The sequence below is a fragment of the Colobus angolensis genome, unplaced genomic scaffold (assembly GCF_000951035.1).
Source record: "Colobus angolensis palliatus isolate OR3802 unplaced genomic scaffold, Cang.pa_1.0 Scaffold142, whole genome shotgun sequence".
NCBI classification, from domain to species: Eukaryota; Metazoa; Chordata; class Mammalia; order Primates; family Cercopithecidae; genus Colobus; species Colobus angolensis.
The window spans coordinates 5,632,103-5,659,783 of record NW_012114511.1 but is presented as its reverse complement, the minus strand read 5'-3'; the positions used below and the strand labels follow the sequence as shown (position 1 = coordinate 5,659,783).

At 47.6% G+C, this 27,681-nt stretch overlaps 2 protein-coding genes across 5 annotated transcripts in view; one reads left to right on the top strand and one right to left on the bottom strand.

Moving 5' to 3' along the window:
* The window catches only part of PFDN1 (prefoldin subunit 1), a 62,106-nt gene extending 43,662 nt beyond the window's left edge, over nucleotides 1–18,444 (top strand). The window contains exon 4 of one of the 3 annotated variants that reach the window (XM_011935345.1): nucleotides 17,447–18,444. In XM_011935345.1, the coding sequence (XP_011790735.1) occupies nucleotides 17,447–17,530 (84 nt within the window). In that variant the 3' untranslated portion in view covers nucleotides 17,531–18,444. The remainder of the gene's footprint in view (nucleotides 1–17,446) is intronic. The other 2 variants (XM_011935346.1, XM_011935347.1) reach the window with 2 other exon arrangements.
* Nucleotides 18,445–19,657: 1,213 nt separating this feature from the next.
* Nucleotides 19,658–27,681, bottom strand: part of CYSTM1 (cysteine-rich transmembrane module containing 1) — a 71,481-nt gene continuing 63,457 nt past the window's right edge. For both annotated transcript variants that reach the window (XM_011935342.1, XM_011935343.1), the window contains exon 3: nucleotides 19,658–20,128. In XM_011935342.1, the coding sequence (XP_011790732.1) occupies nucleotides 20,022–20,128 (107 nt within the window). In that variant the 3' untranslated portion in view covers nucleotides 19,658–20,021. The remainder of the gene's footprint in view (nucleotides 20,129–27,681) is intronic.

Genomic DNA, 27,681 nt, shown 5'->3' with positions numbered 1-27,681 from the left:
GGGGTTTCACCGTGTTAGCCAGGATGGTCTCGATCTCCTGACCTCGTGATCTGCCTGTCTCGGCCTCCCAAAGTGCTAGGATTACAGGCTTGAGCCACCGCGCCCGGCGCTCTTATTTTCTAATAGCCATGGATTCTGTGTGAAGCCATCTCATGAACTTGGTGGCCTCTGCCTGTGATTTAGAAATGGAGATCACATGTTCTTCATGGAGCCAGAACCAGAATCAGTCAGGGAAAGAGAGGGACATCAGAGTGGTAACCTGGAATTCCAGGTTCTAGACTCCAAACCCTGTAACATTCACTTTACTCTGAAAGAAATGGGGATTCCTTATGCCATAGTTGGATACTCTGAGTAGCTAGGCATTCCAAAATTTGTGGTCCTTTTCTTATAAAATGATAACCCCCTGAATACCAGCTCTGAGTGAAGAGATAAGTGGCTTCTAAGTGGCCTGGCATCTGGAAATTGAAGAAAGGGCAAAAGGAAAACCACCCTTTGAGTCATGTTTGCAAAGAGAAGTATGCCAAGGGCTCTTTTATTACTCTGGTGTCATTAAAAGTGTAATTGGTGTTATGTCAGCTATTAGATCAGAGCTATTAGCATATTAAATTCTCTCTGTTTACCCCAGTTCTATGGTAACTTAGTGGGTGTGGAGTTGGGGACAGGTGGCAGCTGGGCGCCTGTGACGTTTGGTGTGTAGAGTGATTTCATCATGATCTGAGCCCTGTATCACCCTGGATGGAGAAGTGTCACTGGGTGATGTGGACCTGATCTCTCAGTACCTCTCAGAACACCCAGAGCTATGAGCAAAGATCCTGGGTTGCTTGTCTTACCTGGAAGTTTAACTTTGAAGGACAGCATTTTCTTGGGTGATATTGACAGGTGTAACTGTGAATTTCCTTTTCTCCTTCTTAGTGAAAAGACAGCCGAGGGTTTTGGAAAGCTTTACAAATAGTCCTTTGATATTGGAGTGTATTTGTAGTTCTCCAATTCTGCCCTCTGCTGACCCAGACAGATCAGCCGAGGAGGTGCCTATGAGTCATGCAGCTGTGCTTGCCGTGGCTTTGAGCTCTTGCTTGTTTTCACTGTCTCCAGGTCCTTTTATGGGTTTCCGGTTGCCATATCTCTATTTTTTTAGTTGTATAAATATGTTACTCGATTGGAAAGTAATGATGTGATCACATAAAAGTTTACTCTTGTTTATCCATTGGCTCTACCACAGTACCTTATTAACTCATTAAATGCTTAGTGCTTTTGCTTACAGCATTAAAGTTAATTTTTACAATTAATATGGCAGTTTATTTTACCCCAACCAATTTGTGTGTGTAAATTTTTGGTGGAGTACAGATTGATTTGCTGGTAAAAGTCATTACTTGCCATGCCTATTTTCAGACACAGAGATTTAATGTCCTGTCTTTTTTTTTTTAATGTCCTTTCTTTCTTTTTTTTTTTTTTTTGAGATTCAGTCTTACTCTGTCATCCAGGCTGGAGTGCAGTGGTGTGATCTCGGCTCATTGCAACCTCCGCCTCCTGGGTTCAAGCGATTCACTTGCCTTAGCCTCCTGAGTAGCTGGGATTACAGTCGTGCACCACCAGGCCCAGCTAATTTTTGTATTTTTAGTGGAGGTGGGGTTTCACCATGTTGGCCGGGCTGGTCTCCAACTCCTGACCTCAAGTGATCTGCCTGCCTCGGCCTCCCAAAGTGCTGGAATTATAGGCATGAGCCACTGTTCCCGGCCAGTGTCCGGTCTTTTCCCCTTGTGGTGCAGCATTTTGAGAAGAAAAGGAGATATATATATATATTTTAAAGTGAGGTAAAATTCACATAACATAAAATTCACAATGTTGTATAATCATCACCACTGTCTAACTCTAGAACATTTTTATTACCCCCAAAAGAAACTTACCTAATTAAGCAGTGAGACTGCCCATTCCTTTAGCACCTGGCAACCATGAATCTGTTTTCTATCTGTCTCTGCAGATTTGCCTGTTTTGGATGTTTATAAATGGATCATCTAGTGTGTGGCTTTCTGTGTCTGGCTTCTTTCACCCGTAGCTTAATGTCTCAAGGTTCATTCATGTTATAGCATGTATCAGTACTTCTCTCGTTTTTGTGTCTGAACACTATTCCATTATATGGATATACCACATTTTGTTTATCCATTTATCAGTTGATGGACATTTAGGTTGTTTCCACTTTTTGGCTGTTGTAAATAATGCTGCTATGAACATTTACAAGTTTTTGTTTGTATGTCAGAGTGGAATAGCTGGCTCATATGGTAATTTTATGTTTTAACTGAAGTAACTGCCAAACTTTTCTGTAGCAGCTGCCCCATTTTATACCACCAGCAATATATGAGGGTTCCAGTTTCTCCACATCTTTGCCAACACTTGTTGTTTTCTCTCTTTTTTTTTAATTTTATTTTTTGTTTTTACATTTTTAGTAGAGACGTAGGTCTCGCTGTGTTGCCCAGGCTGGTTTCAAACTCCTGAGCTCAAGTGATCCTCCTATGTTGGCCTTCCAAAGTGCTGGGATTACAGGTGTGCAACGTTGCATCTGGCCGGTTTTTTATTATAGTCATCCTAGTTGGTATAGTCTATCATTGTGATTTTTAAAATTTGCATTTTTGTAATGATAATAATGTTGAACAGCTTTTCATGTGCTTTTTGGCCAATGATACGTCTTCTTTGACGAAATATCTGCACAAATCCTTTGCTCATTTTAAAATTGGGTTGTCTTCGTTGTTGTTGAGTTGAAAGAAAATAGGAATTGCTTGGAGCAGAGAGCAGGATCAGGATTGACTTTAGGCTGTAGCCACACATACCTGCATGTTAATCTTAGTGTCAATTACAACTTCACTTCCAAGAATGCAAGGTGTCACCCTTACTTCCTCTCTTAGCAGGCACACCCTTATTCACCTACTCCTTTACCATGCCTACAGCCCAAACTCCACTATAAACACTGTTGATTTGATCCTCTTGCTCCTGTAAGACTGGGACAAACTAAAGACAAACTGAAATATTGGGACTTACTGTTTTTTGTTGTTGTTTTTGCTCATTTGGAAGACTTGTAGAATTTTAACAGTTCCTCTAGTCCGTCTTATTGAAGAGCACTTGACTTTTTGATGTTGGTAAAACAGAATAAAAGTAATGTATATTGGGAAACTGTAATCGTTTCCTTGGGCATAATTATATTGATGCTTCTACAACCCTTGTGTTGGACCTACACAAAACCCAATATCTCATTGAAGATAGGAGTTAATATTATTTGTCCTGACACCACATTACATGTTCTTGAGGCTCACCTGTAACAGTTAAAATGTCTGCTAGTTTTCCTTCATGGAGTTAGGGTCAGGTCTCAACTTTTTAAAGTTGCAAGATATCCTACAGGCCACTTGATGTAGCGCTCCCCTTTCTAGCCCCCAACCATTTCTGACGTGTTGTCACTCTTCCTGTTGAACATATCCAACGATTTTTAGTGACCTCATTCTTTTTCCTGAACTACTCTCCTTTTGGTTTCTGTGATACACATTTCCCTCCTTTTTAGTATTATTTACTGGTTCCTCCTATTCGTTCCAGTCTTAAAATGTTGAATTTCTTCAAGGCTGAGTCCTCTTATTGTATGTTTTTTACCTAGGAATTTCATCCGTTCTCACGACTTCAAGTACCACCTCTATGCAAAATTATATCCCTAGCCTAGATTTCTTCCATGAACTCCAGAGCCAATCTAGTTTTTCACATCTCATTTGGATGTCTCACAGGTACCTTAAACCCACTGTGTCCAAAACAAAGCTCAGAATCTTCCCTTCCAAACCAGGTCCTCCTCCTGCATTTCTTCTCTCAGTGAAAGGCAGCACCCTTGAGCCAGTGTGCAAGCCCCAACTGGGCATCCTGGGAGTCGTTCCTGACATCCTCCTCCCCAGCTTCTGACATCTAATGAAGGTTATGATGAAGGGCATGGTGAAGTCCTCTTGTTGATTTTCCTCCCGAATATTTTAAAAATCTGCTCTTCATCTCCATTGTCACCACTAAGATTCTGTCATCTCTTTCCAAGACGATTGCAGTGGCCTCCTAACAGGTTTCCAACATTCACATGTGTATTCTCTAATCCAGTGCTTCCCAGGCTTTTTTTTTTTACAGTACAGCTCTCAGAAAATTGTATTTGCACAATTCACTGGGGTAACCGGACAAAGGTGCTCAAAGCTGGAGGCAACTGCCCCAAAGGGGGTTTTGGCTGCCCGGGACCCACCCAGCCACTCCAGGGACTGAGGGATCAATATCTTGGGCACATCTGTTACCCATTCATGACTCATAGGACATTTTGTGGGAAGCTCTGTTCTCATTCATTCTCTATGCTTCAGCTGAGATTGTTGTCAATAGAAATTTGACTTTTGCTCTCCTGCTTAAAACCCAGTGGTGTTCCATTGCCTTCAAGATAAATTCCAAAACTTGAATATGGCTTAAGACCCCACATGATCCGACTCAGCCTCACCAGCCTCATCTCTGTATTCTCATCCTTTCTCTCTCTCTGCTTCAGTCTCCCTGGTTGACATTCAGTTCTCCCAACTTGCCATGCTTCATTTATCTGGAATTATTCTCTGCCCACTTTCACCTCTCCTCTCGTTAATTCTTGCTCATCCTTCAGAGCTGAGTTCTCGAGTCCCTCTGTGAGTTCCTTGATTCCATTAGATGTTTCCTACATCGAAGACCGTGCTTTCCCTCAGATCCCTTGTTACAGTGGTAGCTCAATGTCTGTGTGGCCTGCAACAGTATAATCTCCAGGGATCAGTGTGTATGTACTTTGTTCGCTGCTCTACTGTTGGTGCTCTTTGGAGTGCTGAGTGCCCAATACGTGTTGGTTAGATGAATTATGTGCCAGTTCTTGGTGCTAGGGTTATAGCATTTATCAAATCAGACATGATGCCTACTCTTTGGAGCTTATGGTGAGATACAGACAATAAAGAAACAAGAAACCATCATGTAGTAAGGGTGATGTTTTAGAGAGTTACTGGAGACCTCCTTTAGTGAATAATTGGGGAAGGGCTTTCTGAAAAAGTGAAATTTCAGCTAAGATGTGAATGAGAAGAAGCAGACAGCCACATAAAAGTACCTCAAGGAAGAGCATTCCAGTTGGAGGTCACAGAGAAATATTACACAGAGAGATATTCCTGTCTTAAGACAGAAATAAGTCTGCTGGAGCTGTTTAAGCAAGTGAAAGGGGGGACAGAGTAGTAATGAAGTGGAGGGGTTGGCAGGAGGGAGGCCACGTGGAGCCTGATTGCCTCGGTTAAAGAGTCTGGCTTGTTTTCTAAGTGTGAGGTGAAACCATTAGAGGCTTTCTTTTTTTTTTTTTTGAGATAGAGTTTTGCTCTTGTTGCCCAGGTTGGAGTGCAGTGGTGTGATCTCGGCTCACTGCAACCTCCACCGCCCGGGCTCAAGCGATTCTCCTGCCTCAGCCTCCTGAGTAGCTGGGATTACAGGCACATGCCACCATGCCCAGCTAATTTTTTTTATTTTTAGTAGAGATGGGGTTTCATCATGTTGGCCAAGCTGGTCTCAAACTCCTGACCTCAGGTGATCTGCCTGTCTCAACCTTCCAAAGTGCAGGGATTACAGGCGTGAGCCACCATGCTTGGCCCATTAGAGGCTTTTTGAGCAGAGGCTAACTTGATTCGGTATGAGAGTGTCCATGACACACCTCCTAGTCCAAGATGATGGAGGCTTGGACTAGGATGGGGCAGTGGCGCTAGACAGAAAGAAGAGTAGAGATTGGGAATGTATTTGGAAGTAAGCTAATAAGATTTGCTGATGGATTGGATGGAAGGCATGGGGTTTGAGGAAAAGGAAAAGATCAGGGATGTGCTGTGTAGGGTCATTCTTGAAAAACAGCTCTCTTTTTTTTGTGGCCTTTTTGTTTTTTACGTTCAGCAGTTGGGTCGAGTGCCATTCACTGAGATGGGGAAGTCAGGGAGGGATAGGGGTGGGGGTGACTATAAATCACTTGTGTTTGTTTTAAACATGTTAAAGTCTGGGTTTGACATCCACGAGGATATGTTTTATAAATAATTGGATATGTTAAATCTGGTATTAAGGGGAGATAGCGTTGGAGATACAGATTTGGAGTCAAACATTATAATGTTTAAAGCTATGAGATGAGAGTATTGGGTTTTTTTTGTTGTTGTTGTTTTTTGAGATGGAGCCTTGCTCTGTCACCCACGCTGGATTACAGTGGCTTGATCTCAGCTCACTGCAACATCAGCCTCCTGGGTTCAAGCAATTCTCATGCCTCCGCCTCCCAAGTAGCTGGGACTACAGGCATGTGCCACCACACCTGGCTAATTTTTGTATTTTTAGTAGAGACGGGGTTTCTCCATGTTGGCCATGCTGGTCTCGAACTCCTGACCTCAGGTGATTTGCCCGCCTCAGCCTCCCAAAGTGTTGGGATTACAGGCGTGAGCCACCACACCTGGCTGAAATGAGAGTTTCTAAGAGGTAGTGCAGATGGGTAGAAGAGGAGGAGTTCCAGGACAGCTTCTTGTGAAATGCAGCATTCGGAAGCTGAGCAGAGGAGGGGTAGTCAGCAAAGGAGAACTTAGAAAGAGTAGCCAGTTATGTTGGAGGAGAATAGAAGTGTGGTGTCATGAAAGCTAGGAGGAGAAAGTGTTCCAAGAACTGTGTTGAACACTGTTGAGAGGTTGAGTAAGATGACAGAGAAGCACCCATAGAGATCACTGGACTTGAATCATAGCCAGTTCATTAGAGGAGGCAGAAGTGTGATTGGAGAGGTCTGAGGAGCAGGTAGGAGGGAAGGCAGGGGAGGCAGCTGCCTCAAAAAACTGATTCAAGAAGTTTTGTAGAAAAGAGGCAGTACTTACAGAGGACTGAGAGGTAAAGAAAGGGTTTTTTAATGATTTGCCTCACCAAGAAGGATCTTGCAGAGAAAGAAATAGAAGATTAAGAAGAAAGGAGGGTTAATAGTAAGAGTGAAGTTTCTGAGAAGGGATGTGGGGATGAAATCATTGTCTAAGTGGAAGGGTTGTGTGTTTTTGTTTTGTTTTGAGACAGGGGCTTGCTCTGTCATCTAGGCTCGAGTGCACTGGCGTGATCACGGCTCACTGCAGTCTCAACCTCCTGGACTCAAGTGATCCTCCTGCCTTAGCCTTCTGAGTAGCTAGGGCTACAGACATGCACCACCATGCCCAGCTGATTTTTTTTTTTATTTTTGTAGAGATGGGTCTCGCTATATGGATAGGGTCTCGCCAATAGGTCAGTGATATTCTCGGCCAGGGTTCCGTAAATTACAGCCCAAGGGCCAGCTGGTCTCAAACTCCTTCCCTCAAGTGATCCTCCCACCTCAGCCTTGCAAAGTGCAGGGTTGTATTTTGATTCCTTTAAAAACACAGTACAGGCATGCTATCAATTTTAACAGAGAAAGAAGCGACTATACATACAGGTGTAGGTCGATTAGTAGATTTGGTAGCAGGAAGATAGAGTTCTCATCAGATTTATTTTCTCAGCTGAGGAGAGGAGGGAGCATAGGAGATTTGAGGAGACAAGACAAAGCATGAAATAGTTATTTTGGAGAGCAGACAATGAACATATAAAGGAAGTTTAATAGAATTTCCATAGTGCCCATTTGGGATTCATGGCCCTGAATTTAAAGTGAGACCATTTAGCACAATTTGGCATTTTCCTCCAGCAACATGCAGCCACTCAGGTGAGGCACGGAGTGGGTAGATGGTTGAATTTAATCTGGGTTGGCATTTTCCCAGGTAAGTGCAACAGAGGGAGAGAGGGACATAGGTGAAAGGGTATTTATAAGGAGAATAAATATAAATGATGGACTATGTAAGCAAAGCTGGGTAGGAAGGGAAAAGCCCATGGAAGCATAATGGATAATGAACAACTTGTTGCATGACAGGGTTGAAGAAATGCTGGAGCGAGAGTATCAGAAGTGACCTGGAAGAATATGAGGTAGTGGTGGTGAAATGGACACTTCAGAGGTGTGCAGCTTCTGGTGTTGACTAGACCTAGGGCATGACCATGGACTGGGTGACTGAGGTGGGGTAACCATAAATTTGTGAAGAGAGGAGGCTGTGCTATTGGGTGAGTCATCTACATTCTTTTGAAGTCACGTTGAATGGTACTGCAGTGGTGGAGAGGGAGACAGGGAGCCACTGATGATGAGGGATAGTGCCCAGGATACTGGAAGATTGCAGCAACAAGGAGCGGGGAGTCCAGTGGTTAAGCATGATGCCGTGAGCTTCAAGGACCAGGGTTTGTGAAGGATGAAGGAGGGGAAATGATTTGGCAGTGAGCTGAATGAATGGATGGAAGGATGGACAGATGGAAATGCAGGCTTTTATTAGGCAGCTTTCAGTGAAAGTTAAAAATCTCTAACTGCTGGACTCAGTCCTACCCTTTAAAGCTCCATCTTTTTAAGGAACAGACACTGGCAAACCACCGCCTGCCCCGTCCAGCTCACTGCCTGTTTCTGTGCTTTCGAAACATAGCTGTGCCCATTCATCTGCACCACACCCATTTGTTTACACATTGTCTGACTGCTTTTGTGCTACAATGGCAGAGCTGAGTAGTTGTAACAGAGATAACCCCACAGTGAAAGCCTAAAATATTTATTATCTGGCCCTTAAAAGTTTGCTGACTCCTGATTTAGAACAAAAAGTTTGAGTCTCAAACTTCAGTGTGCGTCACAGCTGCCTGGGAGGGCTTGTGAAAACACAGATTGGCAGACTCCATCCCCAGGGTTTCTGGTTCAGTGGGTCTGGGTTGGGGCATAAGAATATGCACTTCTAATAAGTTCGCAGGTGATCCCGACGCTGCTGGGAGAGGACTGCACTTGGAGAGCCATTGCTTTTGATAGTTAAGGTAGTGATAGATTCCTTCTTCCCTTAATCTTCTCTGAACCACCTACTTCAGCTGCCCATCGCTTGACCCCATTGCTTGACATGATTTGCTGGCTTGTCATCATCCCTTTTACATCTGGTGCCTGCAGATGGTAGTGATTCTTTGGCTGAGGCTTGATCAGCACCATATGCATTGGGACAGTTGCCGCTCCTGGCTCTGTGCTTCACTCTGAGCTTTGTATCTGGTCTTTCCCAGGTTATCTGGTACGCTGGGCTTTCTCTGGGACTCACATGAAGCTGATGTGTTAGGGAGGGCAGCAGTAGGTAGAACTCACCTAAACCTCAGGGGGACTGAGCGGCTAAACACTGTTGTTTGAAGAAGAATTTTTTCCCCTCGTGTATATCTGCTGTAAAGTGCTTGAGTGGTGTAGGGGTTCGTCTTGGCAGACTGAATTGGGGGTGCTAGCCAGCATGTGATCATAGGTGGGGTTTGGGAGTCTGACCCCATATGGTAGCAGTGTCAGTCTGTCGGCAGGTAAAAGCACACCTGGGAGGAAAACACGTCAGCGCTTAGCTGAAGTACGTCTTTTTCCCTGTCCTTCAGCAGAAAGACCTCTGAAGGGGTTTTTCTTTTTTCTTTTCTTTTCTTTTCTCTTCTTTTCATTCCCTCTTTCTGTCTCTCTCGGCTTTCTTTCTTTTCTTCCTTTCCTTTCATTTCCTTTCCTTTCCCTTCCTTTTCTTTTTTCTTTCTTTGTTTTTCTGAAGGATATTTCTAAAGTAGTATCTAGAAGATGCAGGGACAGTAACTCTTTCTGAGATTTGTCTTTGTTCTCCTGCTCCATGCCTAAGATTGCTTTATCTTCCTTTGATTTGTGTCCCAGCGGTGTAGCTCAGTGGTTACCATATCACCTAGCTGTGTCCTCTGGTGAAGTGGATGCACCCCGATGAGTTTACAAGTGGGCGTGTCCGTGGACCACTTAGACCTGTCTCTCAGGTGTCGGATTTTGCCTGCCTCTGTTGGCGCTCCAGGCTAGTGGCTCAGGGCACATGTGCCCTCAGGGCTCTGCCTTGCCCCTGCCTGCTCCAGCTGTGCCCATGCTGTCCCTTTTTCCATCCTGACTTCTCTGATTGTGTCCTCTCATTGCCTTTTTTCTGTTTTTGTCTTGTTTCTCCTGCCTTCCCTTGTCCCCCATCAAGACATGCCTCTTCAGCCCTCAGTGAGTTCTTGGCCTCTTGCCAAACATACCATATTGTGGGCAGCTGGTACCCTTTGACCATTTTACAGATCTGCTAATGAGCGAACACAAGAATTAGTGAGGCTTTGGGTTTTTAATTTGGAAGTCATGGTAGAGACAGCAAAAAGATGGCCATTGCCTTCAGTTTTTTTGATTAATAGAGCTTGAAGTCGGCGGTGGTCTCCAGGAGCTGGAAGCTGTGAATTTTACGCAAGGGAGAAGTATGTGACCAAGGCAGGTAACACTCAGGGTCAGAAACCGTGACTCCCAGCAGAGGGTCTCTGAGGACTCAGCTCTCACAGAAGATCAGGAGCAGAAGGGAACTTAAGTCTGCCTTGTCTGTTGCCTCCAAAGCCTGGATTGGAGGGCAGGAGATGAGCCAGCAGGGCTATTTTTATTGAGATAAAAGTACATATCCATACACATCCATGGTATGTCTCCCCTCTCTCTGAGCTCCATTTTAACCTGTTTTGTTTGTTTAGTCTTTAAGGCAAGAGTTCATTTGAAGAAAGTGTCGTGTGGCTAAAGTAAAAATGGGAGTAGGGTGGGGGTGGAGGATCGCACTGGTATTGCCCAAATCCTCATCTTACAAATGGGAAAATAGAGGAACAGAGAGGAGAAAACCCTTTTCTATACCCCAAGGCAGGACAAACAGGAAAGAAAGAAAAAAAAAATAATAATAATTTAGAGAAGGAGAGCTGGAGACAAAGTTCCTAAGAAAAGAAAAAAGTCTATAGTGATAGCGTCACAAGATGCATTACCTCAGGAATCTATTTGAGAGATTGTGTCATGTCAGAAAAGTTCTAGGGACTGGAGCCTCTTTCCTTGGTAAGAGGATGAGAACGAAACACCAGCCCCTCAGTCTGACTCCTGGAAAAAAGAACCTCAGGCCGATGAGCAATAACTCCAACAATGTCATTTCCCTGGCCGTGCTGAGCCCCACAGGAAATCTCAGAGTTTGTCATCACGACAAGGGCCCACAAGAATGTCGCTGCACCCAGAGCTTTGTGGTTTGATGCCACTAGAGACTTTACTGGTGAAAGCATTCTGAGGGAAGTTGCTCGGCAAGACAGAAAGATGCTGCAGTGAGGACAGCAGATGCCCTCCCAGGACTGCTGGTAGTAAGTGTGGTTTTCAAATGTCGCTCCTAGCAGCCCTGAGGCTGACATAGAGCAGTTCTGAGGAACAGATAGAGCAGTTCCTCAAGGATTTCAGAGTCGAGGACATGGGAAATTGGAGTGGTTTGTTTTTTAGTTTTGCAAGTTGACCTGATATAAAGCATAAAGGCCTGTTAGGGCCTGTTCTGTTTGTGGAAGCAAGGCCAGATCCAAAGCCCTCATTGGGATCTGTGACATTTGAGTTTTATTATTTATTTATTTTATTATAAATCAATAATTTGTAATTGTATAAATTTATGGGGTAAAAGTATTATGATTTATAAATATAATGTGGGCTGGGTACAGTAGTTCACACCTGTAATCCCAGCACTTTGGGAGGCTGAGGCAGGCGAATCATTTGAGGTCAGGAGTTCAAGACCAGCCTGGCCAACATGGTGAAACCCCCGTCTCTACTAAAGATACAAAAATTAGCTGGGCGTGGTGGTACACACCTGTAATCCTAAGCTACTTGGGAGGCTGAGATGGGAGAATTGCTTAAACCCGGGAGATGGAGTTTGCAGTGAGCCTAGATCGTGCCACTGTACTCTACTTTGGGCAACAGAGCAAGACCCTGTTTCAGAAAAATAAATAAAAATAAATATAGGCCGGGTGCGGTGGCTCAAGCCTGTAATCCCAGCACTTTGGGAGGCCGAGACCGGCGGATCACGAGGTCAGGAGATCGAGACCACCCTGGCTAACACGGTGAAACCCCGTCTCTACTAAAAACTACAAAAAACTAGCCGGGCGAGGTGGCGGGCGCCTGTAGTCCCAGCTACTTGGGAGGCTGAGGCAGGAGAATGGCGGGAACCCAGGAGGCGGAGCTTGCAGTGAGCTGAGATCCGGCCACAGCACTCCAGGCTGGGTGACAGAGCGAGACTCCGTCTCAAAAAAAAAAAATATATATATATAATGTAGAATAATTAAATCAAGCTAGTTAACATATTCATTACCTCAAATACTTGACATTGTCTGTAGTGATAGGTTGGAGTTTTAAATCTGTGTATATCCAGGGGCAGGGGTGATAGGGCAATGCCGAAAGCCGAAAACCACCTTGAAGGAAAATGGTCAGTTCCTGCCTTTGCTTCCTCTGGTGGATGTTTCTTGATTATTCAGGTTGGAAGGGAAAACCGAAAAGTGTGTGTACATCAGTAAGGATTCATTTCCCACACTAAAGCACTTTATTCAACAAACATCGAGTTCCTATTATGTACCAGCCATTCTTCTAGACAGCAGGACTGTATCAGGTGACAGAACGAAGTCCTGCCCTTGTGGACTTTTCCTTCTCATAGGGAAGCCAGACAGTTTCTGCTTCCCATGGTGGAAAGAGATCTGGAGAAGAGTCAAGGTGAGGAGAATAGGGAGTATTGGGCAGCATGTACTCAAGAAGGCCTGGCATATAAGGTGACATTTGAGAAAGGCCTGAAGGAAGTGAGGGGATGAGTAATGTGAATATCTGGTGAAGAGAACTTCTACATGGAGAGCATAGCAAAGGGCAAAGGCCAGGCAGGAACATACCTGGTGGATTGGAGGAGCAGCATGGGAAGCCCATGTGGCTGGAGCTGAAGGAATGACGGGGAAGAGTTGTTGGAGATGAGGTCGGAGACTTAGCATGGCTTCTTGGAAGCTGAAAAGTACTATGGTGTGAGGAGTTGTTTCTCCCTAAAGTCTTTGTTGAAATCCTAACTCCTGAGGTGATGGTGTTAGGAGGTGTGGCCATTTGGGAGGTGAGGAGGTCATGAGGGCAGAGCCCTTTAAATGGGGTTTGTACCCTTACCCAAGGGCACAGCACCACACTGGAAATGAAGGATGCCCCTGCTGTGTTGTGCATAGGGTTTGTTTGCCCCCTGGCAGGTCTCTTATTGAAATTGGGTACCCCCAGACCCCCCCGGCAAAAAAATTTGATCCCCAGTGTTGAAGGTGGGGCCTGGTGGGAGATGTTTGGATTGTGGGGGCGGGTTTCTTGTGTATGGCTTGGTGCCATTCTCTTGGGAGTGAGTGAGTTCTCACGCTTAGTTTCTTCAGTGACTGGCTGTTGAAAAGAGCCTGGCACCTCCTCTCTCTCGTTTCCTCTCTGGCCACATGATTTCTGCACAGGCGGCTCCCCTTCGCCTTCCACCACGAGTGCAAGCAGCCAGAAACCCTCCCCAGAAGCAGATGCTGCACCATGCTTGTATAGCCTGCAGAACTGTGGGCCAAATAAACCTTTTTTCTTCATAAATTACCCAGCCTCAGGTATTCCTTTAGAGCAACACAAACAGACTAAGACACCCCTGGAGACAGAGGCCTCCCAAGGTTCTTCTGTACTCACAGGACCAATCCTGCCATGTCTCTGACCACACTGAATTGCAGAGGCCTGGGTAACTGCCCTTAAAACTTTATAAGCTAGGGTCATATTATCCCCAAATAATTATGGTAGAACTGACGTGTGGCGGCATCCCTCATTTCAGGTATTGTGGTTTTCGACTTGCCACGAATTGGTGGCTTCAAACAACAGAAATGTATTCTCTCACAGTCCTGAAGGCCAGGAGCCCAACAAATGCAAGGGCTGCAGGGCACGCTCCCTCACGTCTTCCAGCTTCTGGTGGCTGCGCACAGTGCCTGGCATTCCTTTGCTGGTAGTTGCGTTACCCCGTCCCCACCTCGGTCAGCACAGGGTTCTCCCTCTGCGTGTGTCCCTGTCTTCACAGCGCCTTGTTTGGACGCTAATGATTGGATTCAGGGCCCACCCTAATGTAATATGATCTCATCTTAATTTAGTTACATCTGCAAAGATTGTCTTTCCAAATTACCAGAGATTAGAACTTCAGCATCTCTTTTTGTCAAATTCAGTTCAACCCACAACAGGTGCCTTGTTCTGGGTTTGACTATGATGAGAGTCTTTCTGGGCTTAAATATGCTTGGGGACTGAGACAGGAATTATTGAAATACAGTTAGAAAGGTCCACTATGTTAGGGATTTTTTTTTTAAAGACATGTCTATTACATTTATTTAAACTAATTAAAAATTTAAAGATGAAGGCAGCACTGACTGTGGCACATGCCTCTAAGGCAAGAGGGTTACTTGAGCCCAGGAGTTTGAGGCCAGCCTGGGCAACATGACCCCATCTCTAGAAACAAAATAAAAATATAGATAGATACGTTAATTTGCATCATTGTTTGGAAACTTGAAGACTTCAGGATATGCAGTGGTAAAATTCATGAAAGTGTTAGAAGACAGAAATTTTACAGAAGAAGGAATTTTTTTTTTTTTTTTTTGAGACAAGAGTCTGACTCTGTCGCCCAGGCTGGAGTGCAGTGGCCGGATCTCAGCTCACTGCAAGCTCCGCCTCCCTGGTTTACGCCATTCTCCTGCCTCAGCCTCCCGAGTAGCTGGGACTACAGGCACCTGCCACCTCGCCCGGCTAGATTTTTGTATTTTTTTAGTAGAGACGGGGTTTCACCGTGTTAGCCAGGATGGTCTTGATCTCCCGACCTTGTGATCCACCCGTCTCGGCCTCCCAAAGTGCTGGGATTACAGGCTTGAGCCACCGTGCCCAGCAGAAGAAGGAATTTTTAAAGCTGAGAGGTACAGCCTGAGTTTGGCTGGGGAGCCTGGGTGGGAGGGCAGAAGAGCTCTTGCTGATGTTCCAAGTTTATGGTTTTCAGCAAGTTGGCAGAGATTGAATGCAACAGACCAGAGTCCCTGGGCCCTGGCTGACTTTTGTAGGGGGAGAAGCAGGCTTATTCCACTTACCTTTCCCCGCATTCACATAGGGTCCACAAGGTGCCCAGGTGGTGTATGGCACTGAGCTGTTGCTCCCCTCTGTGTGACACCCAGTGAACATATATTCTTTAGTGTGTGTCAGGGCTTACTAGTATTTGCCTTTTTTTCAGCTCACCACAGTTAAAGTCTAAGTTTATTGGCGTGGCGCGGTGGCTCACGCCTGTAATCCCAACACTTTGGGAGGCCGAGGCAGGCAGATCACGAGGTCAGGAGTTTGAGACCAGCTTGGCTAACATAGTGAAACCCCATCTCTACTAAAAATACAAAAAATTATCTGGCGTGGTGGTGTGTGCCTGTAATCCCAGCTACTTGGGAGGCTGAGGCAGGAGAATTGTGTGAACCTGGGAGGCAGAGGTTGCAGTGAGCCGAGATGGCGCCATTGCACTCCAGCCTGGGCAACAGTGTGAGAGATTCTGTCTCAAAAAGACTTGTTTATCAAAGGAAGTTTAAGTTCCCACTCTGATATCACAGTGATAGGACTGTATTTGGCTTAGCAATGTAATTAAAATTCCTTAGCAACAGTATACATTTGCAGGCATTGAATTGAATTGTTATCATGGTCACCATGAGTTGGAGTTTTGCTCTTGTTGCCCAGGCTGGAGTGCGATGGCGCGGTCTTGGCTCACTGCAGTCTCTGCCTCCCGGGTTCAAGTGATTTTCCTGCCTCAGCCCCCGAGTAACTGGGATTATGGGTGCCCACCACCACACCTGTCTAATTTTTTGTAGAGACAGGGTTTTGCCATGTTGGCCAAACTGGTCTCAAACTCCTGGCCTCAGGTGATCTGCCTGCCTTGGCCTCCCAAAGTGCTGAGATTATAGGCGTGAGCCACTGTGTCTGGTCACCATAAGTTTTTATGGAGCTCCTGTTGTGTCGCAAGGAATTGTGTGCAACTTAGACAGATGGGAGATGAGTAAAGAGGGTTCTTTCTAGCCTTAAGGAAATTTGAAGCAAGGAGAGGACAGACAGGAATCAGAGGTTCACGGAAGAACTGATAAAGATTTGTGTATGCCACATTTGGCTTCTGTAGGAAGAAGCCTCTATATGTATCATTTAATAAATAGCTAGGCGCGGTGACTTACGCCTGTAATGCCAGCACTTTGGGAGACCGAGGAGGGAGGATTGCTTGGGTCCAGGAGTTTGAGATCAGCCTGGGCAATACAAAAAATAAAAAATTTAAGTTTCTCATTTCTACAAAAAAAAAAAAAAAAAAAAGCCAGGCGTGGTGGTGCACACCTATAGTCCCAGTGTACCTAGAGTCCCAGCTACTTGGGCTGAGGTGGGAGGTAGAGGCTACAGTGAGTCGTAATTGCACCATTGCACTCTGAGCTGAGACCTTGTCTCAAAAATAAATAAAACATACAAACAAACAACTAACTAATTGGACGGAGAGCTCACCTGTCCTCCGCCCTAACCTCTCCATGCTTCCCTGAGTCCTGTGGGCACTTTAGTGGGTGGAACAGAATCAACAGGTGCTTGGGTGAAGGGGGTTGAGGTGAGAGAAGGGCCTGGGCTGCCCGGTGACTGCATTACTGGTTCCAGTGTGGCTCAGTCACATGTGCCCTGGGAGGTGATAATTTTGAGTATTCCTTTAGGACATGAATAATACTCCTCAAAAAGGGAGGCTTCATTTCATGTCTGTTAACTGGGAATACAGCCACAACTATGTCTTCAGGGCAAGGTCCAGTGGTAAAACCACCATACTTCTGGGGTGAGCACAGGGCAAATAATGTACAGACATCATTTCCTTTGACTAATCTTTGTAATCCTGGCTCCTGAAAGTAGTGAAAGTTCTTTGTCTAAGCCATGATTTTTAATTTAGGACCCAGATGGGGTAGAAGGTAAGCCTCCAAAAGGTCTGCTTACCTCGGTGTGTCAGTGTCCTGGATTCCTGGCAGGCAGCAGTCTCATTAGAAAAGCAGATTGCCTCCTGACTCACCCCCTCAGTGCAATGCGAGACAGCCCCACAGCCCTCACAGCAGCCCATATTCCTGCTGGACAGGGCAGAGCATGCACCGTCCATTTTATAGCTGCAGTGGCTACAGACGCCTGGCCCAGGCCATGGAAAACCTTGAGAGGAGGTAGTCTGTTACGGACAGGAGCTTTGTCCTGGAATTTCCTGGTCTTTGTCTGTCTGGGATAACTTCGTGTACCGAGACGCCTGTTTTTAGAGTCTGCTTCCTTCTGGGGGAAGAGTGCTACTGCCTATCTTCCACAGAGCACTTGTGCTTCCTGTACCAAAGCCATCTCCTCCCTGTTGCCTGCCCATGATCACCCATGGTTCGGAGGTGGGGAGAGCACTGTGGGCAGGTGTGTGTACCTGGCTCACAGTGTGCTCCTGGAAGTCACCCGTCACAAAGGAAAAGCCATAACCATTGGACGTCCAGCCCAGCCCATTCACTCTGGTCCTAATCTTTGTCTCTCATATTGCAGCAGAAAAAGTCCTACCTGGAGCGGAGCGTTAAGGAAGCTGAGGACAACATCCGGGAGATGCTGATGGCACGAAGGGCCCAGTAGGGAGCCTCTCGGGGAAGCTCTTCCTCCTGCCCCTCCCATTCCTGGTGGGGGCAGAGGAGTCTCTGCAGGGAAACTTCAGCTTCTCTTCTGCCCCGATGGACACTTTATCTGGATGACCTAGCAACGTCACATTTTCTGCGTCACCCTGAGCCCCATTTGCTTCCAAGCCATGGAGTTTTTACCCTGATTTTGCCTGCCACCTCTGCCCAGGACACTCTTCCCTCTCGGGGTGTGTGATGAACTCCCAGGAGAGGGAAGATGGGAGCCAGGGCAAGATAGGAAGCTCTGCCTGGGCTTTCCACTAGGCATGCCAGCCAGACCAATAAAAAGCGTCTGTCCCACTCTGCTAAGCCTGCTTTTCTTCAGCAGAGGGATGGAGCAGAGGGTGAGAGAGGCAGTGGCCATCTCCACCTCAGCTCCTGCTCCCTCTGCATCGGAGCCCTTCCTTTCTTGGGGGATGGGCTCTTGCCCTCTTCTTTTTTCCCTTCCTGTACCTTTGACTAACCCCTCAGCTTCCGGGCCTGCATGTAGTAGACAGAAGAGGAAGAAAGAACAGACGTTCACAGCTGAATCTCAGTGAACAGAATAGCAGTCCCTGGATGGCAGTCTGCCTAAAGATTCCTTTCCCTGCCTTCTCCCATACATTCCAAAAGGAAGTTCAACAGTCAGCAGCACCTCCAAGACTGTCTCCTTTTGGCCAATATCATAAAATGGACGCTGTAATCCTGAGGCCTCCTAGAGGCTGAGGGGCAATGGTGTGCTCCAGCTGGCTCATCCCAGCCTAGGTGGGCCAGTTATTCAATTTTCAAAAATTTTGTTGCAAGCCAGTTGTTAAAGACAGCCATTATAATTATGTAAATTGCAAATTATGTTAAAAACAAGGACAGTAAATATTCAAAATGCATCCCTAATTATATTACTACATTTGACCACGATCTGTGCTCTATCTGTGCACTGGCTGTGATCTGTGAGGTTGGCTCTGTTGGCCCAGCTCCAATGAGTGTGATCTGTGAGGTTGGCCCAGCTCCAGTCAGTGACATCACATTGGTAACTTGAAATCAGCCATGGCATGGTGGGAACACATACACCACAGAAATAAGACATAGGACATGCTACAAAACATGGCTGTTTTTTTTTTTCTTTTTTCTTAAAGAGAGCACTGGTAAACATTTATCAGCACATCCACTGCTTCGGAGGGAAGGCAGAGTCAACAGGGAGCTGTCAGCTGCAGCTGGCTGGGCCAGGGCGGGCCAGCTGATGGAGGAAAATCAGACTTGCTGCTATGGCAGCCCGGCGCCACCCTGTGGCCAAAGATGAGATGAGTGGCACGGCTGACTAATTGGGGAGAGGGGTGGGAGGGGACAGCCAGAAGGGAAAAACCTCGGCCTGTAATCCCAGCACTTTGGTAGGCCGAGGCGGGCAGATCAGCTGAGGTTGGGAGTTCGCAACCAGTTGGACCAACATGGAGAAACCTCGTCTCTACTAAAAATACAAAATTAGCTGGGCCTGGTGGTGCATGCCTGTAATCCTAGCTACTCGGGAGACTGAGGCAGGAGAACTGCTTGAACCCAGAAGGGGAGGTTGTGGGCAGCCGAGATCGCACCATTGCACTCCAGCCTGGGCAACAAGAGCAAAACTCCATCTCAAAAAAAAAAGGAAAACCTCAAACCTCTTGTCTGGCCCCATGTAACTGTAGATTCCTGGGTTTCCAGAGAGCAGGCCTGGAAGCCACTCCAGGGGCAGCCCCTGGTTACCAAAAGGCCCTTTCCTAGGCTCTGGGTAAAGGTAGGTGCAAGTTGTGGTTGCAAACGCTCCTCTCTCAGCCTATCTCTGAGTGGGACTAGGGGGAGAGTAGCTTGGCTAGGCGCCTATGACCCGGCTAGAGGACACCTGGCCTCAGAACTGGCCTTCCTTGTAGCACCCATACTGTTTGCATCACCACCAGAATAAAAAGGTAGATTGGCTGCTGGTGGTCATATATTGGATGGTGGCCACCAGTTGAGATACCCACATTTTATAAGCCTTAGCGAGCAGATGAGTAGTTAGACATGGTAACAGAGTCCAGGAGACAAGCACAGACTCCAGGTAGCGTAGCTTAGACCTGGAATCATTTAGAAAGACAGTTGGGCTTTGGACAAATTTATTGAAACATACAGGCTGTTAGCAGAGAAATCATTCCATGGTGTGTTACATTTGGCCACTACCTTGAATGTATAATTTTAAAAATTATAAATTTTTCACAACTAAGCCTTTGGCCAAAAAAATCATTTAGCACATCTTTAAAGATCAATAAGAAATGGATTTTGGACATTAAAAAGATCAAGTCACTGAATTAAACAGTAGCAACCCCCACCAATCTAGAATCCCATAGTGCTGAAGGTAGAGGTGTCTCTGCAAAGCTAGTCACTTGTTACAGCAATCAGAAGAGACGGGGGCAGGCACACCTGTCAGAGGTGGCGGCAGAGCTGGCATGACAGGACGGCTGGGCTGGTCAGGTGAGCATGTCCCAGAGACAGCAGCAACAGAGAGCAGTCCAGCAGGCTGTGAGGCAGGTGGATGGTCCCAGCTCATCTCTTCTTTGGTCTTCTACCACATACACTGGAGGGAGACGAGGGAAGAGGGTGAGAATGGACTGGTGCAAACCCTAGGCCCTGCAAAGGTAGCCTCCCAGGACCACAGGAAGGCTACAGCAGGGGGAAGCTATTGAGCAGACTGGCGAAACTGTGCTCCTGCCATTGCTGCTGCTGAACGGAAGGAGGGTGGCTCAGCTCAGGTGCTTTCTCCCTCCTGCCACTCCAGACCCAGGACGCCCTCACCCTCACAGGGACAAGTACTAGAGAACTTGCAGAATGGCCGCATGCCAAGGCAACCAGAGTTGGCCAATTCTACTTTGTAAACCAGGTAGCATGTCGTCCCCCCGCAGGGGAACTGGGGGTCATTTCTTGAGATACAGCTGACCCATCACCCAAGAGTAACAGAGGAAAGAGAATTAAAATCTTTTAAAAGGGGGCTTTAAACACTCAAAGAATTATAAAGGGAATTAAAATCTCCTTTTAAAAGGGGGCTTTAAACACTCAAAGAATCACCAAGAGCCCTGGTTTTTCATTCCTGGGCAATACACAATTTCAGAATGTGCCCCCAACCTCTATACCTTGACATAAATGATGAAAGAAGGCAGGGATGAAAACCTGGCTGAGTGGGTGGGTGGCTGGAGCCTGTGTGGTGTCTTCCTGAGCCTAACATGCTCACTTTCCCTCCAAATGTAGTTGGAAACCTGAGCCTTGTCATGGCTAAGTGGTCTATCAAGAGATCTGAGTGCTAAACAAATCCATAGGTCAAGAAGGACCCCAACTACCCACTACTTGTCAGCTGATGTGCGGCATTAGCTTCTCTTCCCGTAAGAACATATTTTAAATGGCTGCTAGTCAATCTGTGGCCACTTAAAATCTCAAAACAACCACTGTCATCAAATTCATAAGCAGTAAGCATTTCACTTTTCCGAAGTTCAGGAATGCATGAATCTTATCAATTAAACCAGTTCTTTGGGGGTTTTCTTTCAGTTTTCTTGTTTTGTATCTGTTTTCAGACCCCTCTCTTGGCAGCACCTCTCCCTGGAGCCTGGTGTCACCGCTATTACAGAGCATGCTGAGTGGGTTGGTAGGGAGATTTTCCAGGTCCTCCCATTGTATCAGCTGCCCTCTGCACGGAGATGTTGTTCCTTTTCCTTCTTCTGTGGCACAGGTTTAATCCCAGTCTACTTTCATTTGGCCCCACTCAGCAGCACAGGTCTGGGTTTAGACGCCCTTCACCAGGAAAGCCTGCTCAGAAGGAGAGGATGAATGGCTCATTTATTCCGAGTCCTCCTAAGGTCAAGTACCTGATTTTGTCTTCACAGCAACTTTGAGGTAGATATTACCATCATTCCCACTTCACAGGCAAGGAATTCGAGGCTTAGAGAGGTTAGGTCTCTCGTTCAAGCACACGCGATGAGGCAGAGGCAAGGGCAGGATCCGAACCCAGGCCTTTATGGCTCTAAAGCCTCTGGCAAGCCAGGCTTGCTCAGGCCCAACTGGGATAGAAAAGGGATCAGAAAGAGAACAGAGGTGACTGGGCTACAACAAAGTCCTCTCTAACATCCAGTCAGAGCCTACCCTGCAGCAGGAAAGCCCCAGGCAGAGTGTCCCTTCCATCTGCCTGGATGGCCTGACCACCCCAGGATCCTGCATGGGCAGCTCTGGACAGGGAAACGAATACAATGGTGCAAATCCACTTGAATAACCCCTTCCCTGTGCTCTCCCTGTCACAGGATTGGCTCGCCTGCCCCTGGGACAGAAAGCCCCCTGCCAGCTCTAGAAATAGCCTGCTTGATTCATGCGCAGGCCATCCCTGGGCTTCAGGCCAGAAACTCTGCTGGAGGCTGGCTGCAGTGGGAGGGGCCCCCCAGGCTCTCTTAAGTTACCATTTATTGAGGTATTCACGAGTGCCAGGCCCTGTGCTGAGGGCTTTCTGGACATGGGGCCACTCAGTCTTCATGACCGCCGTATGGGGCATGGGCATCAGGACATCAGTCAGTCTCCTCACTGCTTCCCCTTCTCCCCAGCCTCCAGGGACAGGGCTGAGGTGGTGGTCATGCCTTTCTCACCTGTCCGAGTCCCTGAACCTTAGGCAGCTTAGCTGGGGAAACAAAAATGTCCTAGTCTTGCTTGCTCCACCTTTTTCCTCCAGTTTAATCAGGTTCGTCCTTGCCAGGGCTTTCACATAACATACTTGGAAACGTGGGGAACTAGGGACTTTGAACTCGTTACTCCCAGGCAGTGCTGACAGAGGTTAGAAACAGCAGCAATAAAACGGAGGACTTCAAATCAGAGGGCTGTGATAGCCATGACAGGGGCGTTGAGTGCCCACACATACCTTAGAAACCCAAGTCACTTATTTCCTGGAGCACCAAGTTTCCCAAAAGCCTTAGGACCTTTTCACCTTTAGCTGAGGACAGAATCTCTGCTTCTGGGCTGTTGGGAGGATGGGCAATGGGAAGTAGTGCGGGTCTGGAGGTGGGAGTGACCTGCGTTTTCCTTGCTTCAGTCGCCCAAAGCAGGGATGACTAGCGCAGGAGAAACCCCTAAGGTAGGCCTCACAGTTCTTCAGAGCACCTGCGGTGGGGCCCAGAAATTTTACAACTGCATCTTCTAGATGCAGGGTCCAGGGTACTGCATCTCCAGAGGGTGCACTGAGCTGCACAGCCTAGTCTCTGCCCCAGGATCCCCACCTACCCGACAGCCTCACTGTTCCTGGCCTTCTGCTCTGCTACCATCCCTGTCGCTCCCCACTTCCCAATGGGGAACTCTGCCTGAGAACTCATGCACTATCCTGGCTGGCACCCCATGCTGCCTGGGTCCTGGGCCACTCAGTACTTGAAGCTCAGGGCCCCCTGTGCACTAAGGCTTAGCTGGCAGTGCGAGTCACCCAGCAGGAGCTGTGGCAGAGGTGGCCCCAACCCAGGTGTTCCACACCCAGAGATGGGCCATCCTGGCAACTGCCGCCTCTACAGCCAAGCAGAAGACAAAAAGTGGGCAGAACTATGGTTACGTAAGATGTTAAACCGTTTACAGAAACTACCATCTCGGCAACTCTTCTCTCAACTTCTGTAAATGGAATGCTATTTAAAAATATAAACCTTTTTAAAAAGAAGGATAAAAGGGAGAGGGGTCAAAAGAGCAATGTGGGGGCGGGGATGGTAACAGGCACCACCTTTCCAGGCGTGTTGGTAGCAGTCAGTGCTCAACCTGGGAAGAGGTTCTGGTGCCCACTGTGGCTGCTCAGATTGAGCTGCTGCTTGGAGATCAAGTGCCCCCCTGTGGCCAGTCTAGGGACCGGGGCTGGGTTCCAGCTTCTGACAGGGGCCGGGTCTTAAGGATTGTTTTCCTTCCATCAGCATCAGCGCCAAAAGGCTCATTCTGCATTCGCTATCTAGTGTCTCAGATCACCCTATTCAACCGGCCCCAGGGAAGAAGGGACTATTCCCAGAGGACTACAGGTGGAGTGGGGGTCAGGTCCAGGGGAACCCTACACTGGCTTGCTTCTCTTGCCCGCAGTCAGCCCTTTGAACCAACCCTCAGTATTCTCAGCCCCAGTCTGATGTGGGGCCTGCAGAGGGGCAGGCACCCAGAGCTTTGCCACATGGATGCAAACACAGTGTGGGGTGGGGAACGTGCAGGGAGAGGTGCGTGAGCACACAGATGTGGCCTAGGAGCCCAGGCTAGGTCAGAAAGGCCCAGGAAGCCCTGGGTCTCAGGTGCACAGCAGCTTTGGGAAGAGTTGAGCAGCTTCTGGCAGGGGCACCTCCCACCTTCTTGCCTTCAAGCTGGAAGCAGAAAAGATAGATGGACGATGCCAGGCCTGTCCACCAAGCTCTGGGGTCTTCTCCAGACACGCCAACCAGTAGTTCCCTTGGTCCCAGGATCTAGGACTACTGTATTGTACAGTCCCAGAGGTGACATTCACATGGGCTACTCAGAAACCTGGTTCTGGATAGGCAGTGGGCAAGTGGGGCTCCAGTTCCCATAGAGATCAGGGCAGGGATGACCTGCAGGAAATGTGAGTACAGGCCTTCTCAGGTGAAGGCTCCAATTCTCAGTCAGCCCCATTCTGGCACCTGAAACCTTCACCTGTATGGCTCGGACTTTGTAAATGATTCATCGAGTGCCTTGACCTGGTAATTGAGCCTTATTAGGTCCTTCTTGTTTTTGCAAGTGTCTGTACCAGTCCCAACCAAAGAGAGCTAGGCAGGAAAGGCGAAGAGAAAGACCGGAGCCTCCAGAGGGTTCTGATGCCCGCAGCCTTCTTGCTCCAGGAGTGAGGAAGCAGCACCACGACCCCTTACGGTCCAGACCAGTGATGGGTACACAGGGCTGGCCCTCAACTGCTAAGACAACTACAGACACCGCACCTTCCAAGAAGTGCCACCAGGGGATATGATGGTTTTGCCAGGGGCAGGAGGAGCTGTAGTCTGCTCAACTGCCCTTGCCCCACATTGGGCATCTAGAGCGACAGAAGGAGGCCAACCAGCCTTCCGGGAGGTTCCAGAGGATCCACAGTAGCCCTTTTACTACTCAGATGCAGAGGTAGGAAGGGAGGGGGAAATCTTTAAGCATTTTCCAAATAAGTAAAAACCTCAAGACAGCCATGAGATGGCTCCTGCAGCGGTTGGGGGTGGGGGCGGGGAGAGAGAGAGAGGATTCAACTTGCTATGGCTTCAGTTCAGCTTTCCTTGGATGTGCAAGTGCAGTGGCATCATTTACTACCCAGAGCAAAGAGGCTACACTGATAAGAACAAAATGTCCTAAAGGCAATGCCACTGTGCCTCTGTTCAAGGCCAGTGAGCACCAGGTCCGTGTGCTGAGTGGGAGAGTGATACGGTGAAGGATGACCGGGAACAGCAGAGGGACCAGCCCAGCTTCTGTCCTTCCAGGGAATAGCTGGATAGAGGCAATCAAGGGTCTGTAGTTTTCATCGGATTCTTTGAAGGGTAAGATAGGATTAGGAACCTCTTCCACTTCCCCCTTCTTCTAAAGGGAGGTGGATATGGAGCTGACAGAATCAGCACAGCCTTGGCCCAGGCTCCACAACAGCAGCTGCCTTTGCCTCCTAAGCTCAGAGCCTTCCCTGGGCCTCCCAAGCCTCTCTTCCTACCCTACTCCTCCTGCCTCCTTTTCCTGAAGCTTCAGCTCTGGCCTGGCTTTTCTGTGAAGCTGAGTCCCAAGATACCCACTCCAAGGTGAAGCAGACCGGGAGCTGGCCAACCAACTCACCCACCAACCTGTGCCTCAGCTTACTGCAGCCCAACCCAACAAGCATTCAGGCTGCCATTGCTCTCTGGACAGGTGTGGGCGTTTACATGGATTGGTCTGGAAAGGGTGAGGGTTCGCCGAGCTGTGGATGGGTCCTTGCTTGTAGGTCTTCAGAAGTACATTTGCCACTATCCTGAAGTGGCATCCTGGGAGGGAGGCTGCCCCTGGACAAAACCAAGCAGCTATCCCAGGGCCAAGACCAAGCCCTCCCAGAAGCTGATGAAGCCTAAGGGACCCCAGGTGAATGAGTCATCTCATTCACTCCCAATCAGTCCTGTGAACAGTAGACCCAATAACACAATTTTTGGATAACAACAAAAACCATCTACTAGATCTGGACAAGCTGGGCCAGCCTGACAAGGCTGCAACTGCCAGCACCCCCTGTGGTCTCATCCTTGGGCAACAGCTGCTAGTGCCACTAGGACAGGGTTGACCGTAGATACTGAAACAATTGAGAACTTCTCAGATGCCAGGACTACAGTCAGAACTACCTTGGGGACCACCTTGGCCAGTCATTTTTTGGTAAGAAGAGGATGCTGAGCTCAAAGAAGGGAAATAACTTGACTGAGGTCACACAGTGAATTAGAGGCAGGTCCTGGCCTGTCACTGCACACTCTTGCCTTCTGGCCCAGTGCTCACTGCACAAGATCAGGCTCACTTCAAATCAGACAGCATCTTGGCTGCATGTGACCTGAAATGTGGCTATGCATCAAGGGAATGAAAGGCCTCCCTATTCTCTGTGCCCTAGTTCTCCTTCTCAATCCAAGATCTGTGTGTTAGGTTCAGATCTAGATCTCTCCTTGTTCAGAGTGTCCCAAGGAGAGTCAGGGCCCATCACCTCAGGACGACCTGGTCCAACAGTCAATTGAGATACGGAGTGAATTCTGTCCACAGTCACAATATCAGAGTGAAAGGTCCCTCAGCCTCCATCCGCCACACCTCCACCTTCCACATGAGGGTGCAGGAGGAGTGGCTGCTGAGGAGCCTGAGCAAGGCGTGTGTGAGGGAACACCCGAGTGCATGTCAGCCTCCCTCATGTGTAACTCAATTCCAGTGCTGGACGCTGACAATTCCGGGGCAAGTGGCTGGAGATCCAGAAGTGCTTGGTATTTTCCAGTAAAGACCATGTTACTCTACAAGAAGGTTATCACCCCATTTAAATAAAATAGAGAAAATAAGAGCTTTTAAGAAACTATGAGCAACAAAAGAAGAGGTTAAAACCAGGGCCCAGGCCGGGCGCGGTGGCTCAAGCCTGTAATCCCAGCACTTTGGGAGGCCGAGGCAGGCAGATCACGAGGTCAGGAGTTTGAGACCAGCTTGGCTAACATAGTGAAACCCCATCTCTACTAAAAATACAAAAAATTATCTGGCGTGGTGGTGTGTGCCTGTAATCCCAGCTACTTGGGAGGCTGAGGCAGGAGAATTGTGTGAACCTGGGAGGCAGAGGTTGCAGTGAGCCGAGATGGCGCCATTGCACTCCAGCCTGGGCAACAGTGTGAGAGATTCTGTCTCAAAAAGACTTGTTTATCAAAGGAAGTTTAAGTTCCCACTCTGATATCACAGTGATAGGACTGTATTTGGCTTAGCAATGTAATTAAAATTCCTTAGCAACAGTATACATTTGCAGGCATTGAATTGAATTGTTATCATGGTCACCATGAGTTGGAGTTTTGCTCTTGTTGCCCAGGCTGGAGTGCGATGGCGCGGTCTTGGCTCACTGCAGTCTCTGCCTCCCGGGTTCAAGTGATTTTCCTGCCTCAGCCCCCGAGTAACTGGGATTATGGGTGCCCACCACCACACCTGTCTAATTTTTTGTAGAGACAGGGTTTTGCCATGTTGGCCAAACTGGTCTCAAACTCCTGGCCTCAGGTGATCTGCCTGCCTTGGCCTCCCAAAGTGCTGAGATTATAGGCGTGAGCCACTGTGTCTGGTCACCATAAGTTTTTATGGAGCTCCTGTTGTGTCGCAAGGAATTGTGTGCAACTTAGACAGATGGGAGATGAGTAAAGAGGGTTCTTTCTAGCCTTAAGGAAATTTGAAGCAAGGAGAGGACAGACAGGAATCAGAGGTTCACGGAAGAACTGATAAAGATTTGTGTATGCCACATTTGGCTTCTGTAGGAAGAAGCCTCTATATGTATCATTTAATAAATAGCTAGGCGCGGTGACTTACGCCTGTAATGCCAGCACTTTGGGAGACCGAGGAGGGAGGATTGCTTGGGTCCAGGAGTTTGAGATCAGCCTGGGCAATACAAAAAATAAAAAATTTAAGTTTCTCATTTCTACAAAAAAAAAAAAAAAAAAA